Source organism: Benincasa hispida, chromosome 12, assembly GCF_027475165.1.
Source record: "Benincasa hispida cultivar pf3 chromosome 12, pf3_genome.v1.1, whole genome shotgun sequence".
NCBI lineage: Eukaryota > Viridiplantae > Streptophyta > Magnoliopsida > Cucurbitales > Cucurbitaceae > Benincasa > Benincasa hispida.
Genome location: NC_143489.1, coordinates 50,978,028 through 50,985,228, shown reverse-complemented (window position 1 = coordinate 50,985,228; position 7,201 = coordinate 50,978,028). Strand labels below are relative to the sequence as shown.

The window sequence follows — 7,201 nt, the reverse complement described above, 5'->3', positions numbered from 1 at the left end:
GAGAAGGAAGTTAAAAATAAATAAAGAAATAAATAAAAACAAACCTGGACAATCTGTTCTAGGGGTGTGGCGGTTGAGAACAATGTCAAAGGTGCCGGCCCACTGGTCACGCTTCGTCAAGAACTGTTTTAGACTAAAAATCTTCTTCACCGTCGCAGCAATTGACGAATGCTCGAACTCCGACGTCGGATCCGGCCCTGACGGCCTGTGTACCACTGCATTTTACATACTGTCTTTCTCAATTTACATTATCATGTTGTACTAAAAATTTTACACAATCTTTTTATGTGCTAATCAGTTATTATTTTGTATATGAAGATGAACATATATCACTTGAACATGTTGGATGGAAAAATATAATTTCGACAACCAATTTGGCAAATTATATGTTTACACATCAATGATATTAAATTGTCATCAATATGTCGACATTTCTAAAGTTACACGGTTAGTGAATTGATACTTCAATTCAATTGTAAAATCATAAATAAATTCATTAAATATTCTACAATAATATTAAAAATAATAAACGAATTTTTCAAAAATAGAAAATAAGGAAAACTATTTACACAAAATAACAAAATTTTAATTTCTTTGATCCAGACGGATAAAAGTTCATCAGGATATTGATAAAAATCTATCAATATTTTTTTACTATTTATGTAAATAGTTTGACATTTTTTCTATCGGTAAAAAATTCTCAAAAAATATTTTTCTTACATTTTAAACCTTTCACATATTTAGTCAATAAAATAAAAGTTCAATGATATATAAACTTTTGCTAATAAATTTTAAGATTTTCTTAATTTATTAGTTAAAAAAACTCATAATATAACAAAGTTAAATTATGATTAGTTTGATACTCGTTAAAAAAAATTAAGTTTATAAACCTTATTTTTATGGACTCCCTAATGATATTTTTGAATTTTTGAAATTCAAGCCGAGATTTAAAATTTAAAAAATATAGTTTTTTTTTAATTATTTATTATTGTTCTTTTTTTTTTAATGTTATTTTTCAGAAGATAAAAAAAAAAACATATTGAGAGAACTATAAATATAAATTTCTAACGTTATCAAACCGATAGCCTTTAGTTTACTTCTGCAATTCAGTCTAATTTTTCGTTAAAAGAAAGTTCAAAACCACACAGTCGTTTGCAAATAATTTTGATTCGAATTTTTGAATTGTGAAACACCAAAAATCTTTATACAAACAGAGCCAGTAAATAACAATTCAGAAATTCAGAAACCAAAAAAAATACCTGTTCCGGGTTCAATCCAAGGAGAGACGAAGACTGTCGGAACCCGAACTCCGAGGCGATCGAATTTGAAATTGAAGGGCGGAGGGCCGAGTCGGCCGTCGGGATTGGGAACTCCGGTGGAAGGCGGAGGGACGTGGTCAAAGAAACCGCCGTGCTCGTCGTAGGTGATCACGAACAGGATTTCGTTCCACTGTGGACTGGATCGCAGAGCTTCATAGACCTGTTTGATGAATTTTTGGCCTTCTGAAACGTCGTGGGAAGGATGATCATCATTTCCAGGTAGTGATGCTAAATCGAAGTATCTCTGTTCTATCACTACGTAGTTTGGTAACTTTCCTTCTTGGCAATCTCTCTTGAAATCGATGTCGAAAACATGGAAGTTCTTTATGTATTTCAGTTTCCTTAAATTCCTATATCAAAAAATAATGTTATTTCGTTTGAAATTAATACTAAATGGAAGGATATGATATGATAGTATATATATTAAACTATCATTTTGGTTATACCATGTAATTCCAATTTTGGTCGTAATTTCAATAAATCTAAATTTAATGCTCAAAATTAATTTTTATTAAAATTGGTTAAATAACAATAATAGAGGTAAAGAAATATAGTAGATGAATATATTTTCAATATTTATAGTAAAAATATTAATAGATAATCAAAGGATTTTAAAGAATCAATAATAATTAGCATTGGAGACCTAATTTTAAGATGTATTGGAAGTATAAGACTAAAATTGAATAATTGGAAATATAAATACTGAAAAATTGAACAAATTTTACATATTATAGAAATAAAAAATGGTGTATAACTCCTTGCTACTAAATACCATTTTGAAAGAACTAGAACTTCCCTTAAATATTAAATTTTCCATTGAATATAAAATTTAAATTTATGTTTAATAAATCGATTAAATTTTGAATATTTCCAGTATTATAGAATTATTTTTCTTTAAACTATTGAATACAAAGTCAATACCACATCTATATTTTCCTTCAATTATATAATGAGTAGAGATGGCAAATAATTGAAAATAATTGAAGCCACGTGTAGGGGATCTTGTTTAGATTTCAAAGTGTATTTAAACTTTTATTAGATATTTAATTAAAATAAAATGGCAGAAACTAAAAATAACTATTTATCCTAAGTTTTATCATTACTATAAAATATTGAAATTTTATAAATATAGCAAAATGTCATTGTCTATCAATAATAGACAACTATAGACATTTATCACTAGGTGATAGACCGCAATAGATATATTGGTAAATGTCTATCACAATCTATCTAAATTTGAAAACACCCCTAAACTTATTTGATAATTTATCAATTATAGAAGAAAAATATCAACTCGAGAGAGAGTGGTTTGTAAATTTATCAAACACAAATTATTTTAAAGATTTTTTTTGTACAAAACTATTTTTAATATATATGTAATTTATAAAATATTTAAAAGAAGGGAAACTTATCATAATTTAGTTTGGATTCTCGCTTCATATTTATTAAAGCCATAAAAATAAATTTGAAAATTACCAGAGTATTCAATTGGCCAAGAAGGTTCGGGATTTTTTTTAGTATAATCGGATGGGGAATTTGATTTGAATCAATCATCAATCTATACTATGGCAGTTGAACTAAATATCTTTGACTGTAATTATGAACGACATTTATTCCATCCGTCATATTATGACATCATGTTTCTACTATATTTTTCAAAAAGGTTTCGTGATTTGAATCATTATAATAATTTAAGTCGACTTGTTCACTTTAATTATTTCCTTTTTACTTTAATTATACATTGGTTCTTAATTTATTAATGGCAAATGATATAAATATACCTTTCTGCATGGTGGCAAGGTAACATATCGTCTAATTATTCCACTTTGATAGCTAATTATGAAAATTCGTCCTTGTTTGATACTTTTACACGAGGATATTTTTTGCCTTATTATGCTTAAAAAAATATAGTTTAAGGTCATTGTAAATCTAATACATATACCCTAATAAAATACTAAATAAATAATACTTAAAATGCAAATTAACATTTAAAAAACATTGTAAAAAACCATTAAAAGCATATTTTAATTATGATGTAAACTGATGAGCCTATTACTATTATTATATTATCTTTAATCTTCTAATTTAATATCTCACATATGACATATATGATATATGATATCTCAAAGAATATATATATATATATATTAGGGTAATATTTCTATGTTTCATCCTCTCATCATTCACATAAAAAATGAATTAAAATATTAAAAAAAATAAAAATAAGTTATCATATGAAAAATTATGATTGAATAATTTAGTGAGATGCATGAAAATATATACAGTTGAAAATGTATCTAAGTATTTTTTTTTTTTTAATGTTATATTTGTAATTATAAATGAATCCCACTTCTCCACTTATTTGAACTAAATAAAGATTTAACACTTTTAAAAAAAAAATTATGTTACTCAAAGTTTTGCTCTTAGTTAATTACGGATTAAAATATCCCCATCACAAGTAGAGGCATAACCAACGAAAGATGATTAATTCTTACAAGGGTTATAAAATTATTCATTAAAGAATTGGAGTATACCTGTCTAGGAAAAAGCTCACCAACATTTTTTTCCTTTTGAAAACAATTCTCTGACGCTATTTTTTTTCTCTTCTCTAATATCTTATCAAATGTAGTAATGATAACGATACATAAGCTAATTTTATTGATATATTTTAGATTTAATTAAATATATTAGCCGGATATATTGACATTATCAGTTGGGGTTTTGGATATTTTAATCGTTGAATATAGTGGATTAAATATAAAATTATAATTAAAAAAACATATTCATATTTTCTCTATTATTTTTTCCAATTTGAAAATAACGAAAAAAATTCTTAAAAACTAATAAATTATAAAAAAATAATAATAATAATTTATTAAAAAATTATAAATAACTTAATTGAAACCTGACAACTATATTTTATCAACATTTCGTCCAAATAACCTCTCAAGAAAATTTCAAACAATAACGATGAAAAAACAATATTTGGAAGGAAAGAAAAAATGCAGGGAGAGAAAGGTAATTTCTGAACTAAAATTGGAAAAAAAAAATATATATATATGAGAATGAAGAAGCTGAAACAGAAGCGATCGAACATACCGGTAAAACAGAGTAGCCGGAAGATACTGATAATAAATCCCGAAACTGAAGCCTTCTTCCTCCAACGATTCGAAGATCGTTTTCTGCGGAAGTCCTTCAATCAACTGCTTCGTATCGTTACTAGTCAGTCCAAACGACGTCGCCGAATGCACAAAAAGGCGATTCGGCTGCGTCGACGCCGGCACCGACGCGAACCACCGGTCACAAACTCCGAACTCAGCCACCAACTCTTTGAACACCGGCACCGCCTCCGGCTTGAATCCGTTCATCACCGTGGCGGACATTCCTTTTTGGATCCGCTCGGCGTTCTGTGCGAAGCCTTGCATAGTCGGCGGAGGCAGGGGATGGAGATCGTCGGACCACGGCTGTGCGAAAATCTGCTCGTAGATGTCTTGGATTGAGTGGCCGGGATCGGGATCGACGAAGGCGGAAGCGTTTCCGAAAGGAAGAGAAGGTGAATTTGGATCGGAGGTGGATATAGGGTTGGAGAATTGAGATTGGTTAGTAACGCCATCGATTTGTGGATTTAGAGTTTTCATCCAGCCGAGCATGTGGTCGAAGGATCGATTCTCCTGGACTAGAATGACGATCGTCTTGATCGGATTTGCAGAGGCTTCACCGTCGTCGCCGCCGCCAGTGGGGGTGATTTCCGGGGACATTTTTTAGAAAGGGGAATTTGAGAGAGAGAGAGAGAGAGAGAAGTAAGAAGCGACGTGAAGTTCTTTCAGCAACGGATTTTTTTTTTTTAAATTTTAATTTGTTGCGTTTTGAAAGACGTCCGTCCTTGGGGAAGTTATATACGTGCGAATAAGTAATCACAAATATCTTGCTTGTAGGAACTAATTTTGCGAGTATAAATATCACATTTATTTTTTTTTTTCTTTTATAAACAAATTTCTAAATAAGTACAAATTAATAAATCCATCGATAACTATTTCATTTTTAGATTCTAGTTTTTGAAAATCAAATCTATAAATATCTCAACTTAACTTTAAGGATAACCATTCCCTCTTTTTCTTTTTTTTTCTTTTTTTCTTTTTTTTTTTTAATTTTTGCTTTTTGAAAATTATTCTTATTCTCTAAAAAGAATATAATTTTTATAATTTTTATATAAACATTTAAACTTTTAGTGCATTTTCAAAAAAAAAAAAAAGTTAAATTTCCTTTTTTTTTTTTTTAGTATTTTTCAAGATTTTCCTTTGATTTTGAAATCAATTTTAATCTAGACAACAAGATACATAAACCAATAGATGAAAATGATATGTGTTTATAGACTTAATTTTAAAAAAATAAAATTAAATAAAAAATTAAATAGTTTCTAAATAGAGCCTAAATTTCTTGTTATGTTATCTACTTTTTACCAATATTTTCAAAAACTAAGTAAAATTTTGAAAACTTGGGTTAAAAATTCTAATTTGAAAAATTTTCAAACATAAAAAACATTGGTTAAGAATTCAATTAAAAGAATTGAATTCAAGCAAAAATAATTTTAAATAACATTGTTTAAAAAAATGGTTAAGAATTCAATTGGTCTATTTAAGAAAGATACAAATGGTAAAAAATGGAGAGAAAATATGCCTAATTTTTCAAAAAAACAAATGGTTACCAACAAAGCCTAATCAATCTTAACTAATTAATTTTTACATCCAAAATATTATAGTGATTTTGTGATCTATGTATTTCATATTCATATCGAGACTAATATACAAATTTTTTTGTTATTTTATCCGTATTTATATAAGATGTTAGATCTCAATTAATTATTACTGTGGAATCCTCCAATGTATAGATATATCAACGTATTGACCAATATTTTAATATTTGGTGTAGTGAAATTAATATTTTGATATGGTAATAGATATGCTAGTCTCATGTCGAATATTTTTTTTTTTTCAAATTTTATTTAGAAGTCATAGTAAATTTAAACGCATTCATTTTTTTTTTAATTTATAAGTCTATAAATTTTTATTTGTGTCTAATAGGTTTTCTATTATTCAACATTTAAGTAAATGTTGTGGATTTATTATTAGATTCTTAATGAAAAGGCTTAGGATTTTGTGTCGAGTCTAAAAAAAAAAAAAAAAAAAAAAAAAAAAAACCAAATATTGTACACAAGTTGTGAAAACTAGAGACTTGTTAGATATATTTAATGTTTAAGGACCTATTATAGATATAAAACTAAACTTGTAGATACTTTATAAAGTTTCTAGATCTATTAGACAATAATTTTTTTATTATATATTGTTTTTCTTATTGAGCACAACGTCAGTTACAAAATAATTAAAATAGAATTATCAAATGGCGCATGCACACCACAATAAATAGTGTTACTCTCATATATGATGATTTTTTTAGTACAATGGAGATGAAAAATTCGAACCACAAACATCTTGATTAGTATATATTTAATAACTATGTCAGTTAAATTAAATTGATTTGATCATTTTGATACATACGGGATGGATTTGAATGTATATGTGACTTTATTTGTAATATAGAAACTATAATGTGGTAGTTTTAGCATATAATAAAATAGTGAGATATATGTATCGATCTAAATGGCTTACTTTATTTGTAATGCAATATTATAAAAGAAAAATGGTTGTTAGGATCCATTTGATAATCATCTAGATTTTAATTTTTGAAAATTGTATTTATTTTATCATAATATTTTTTCTAATATTTTTTTAAAAGCAAGTTTTAAAATACTACTATCGTATTTGGTAACCATTCCTTTTTTAAATTATTTAGGTTAGTTTTGACAAAGTATTTTTTTTTAATTT

General features: G+C 27.1%; 1 protein-coding gene across 1 annotated transcript in view; it reads right to left on the bottom strand.

Annotated features, from left to right (window-relative positions):
* The window catches only part of LOC120067912 (non-specific phospholipase C3-like), a 6,972-nt gene extending 1,726 nt beyond the window's left edge, over positions 1-5,246 (bottom strand). The window contains exons 1-3 of the mRNA XM_039019540.2: positions 4,419-5,246; positions 1,260-1,669; positions 45-215 (exon numbers count right to left, since the gene is read on the bottom strand). Of these exons, the coding sequence (XP_038875468.2) occupies positions 45-215; positions 1,260-1,669; positions 4,419-5,077 (1,240 nt within the window). The 5' untranslated portion in view covers positions 5,078-5,246. The remainder of the gene's footprint in view (positions 1-44; positions 216-1,259; positions 1,670-4,418) is intronic.
* Positions 5,247-7,201: the final 1,955 nt, after the last annotated feature.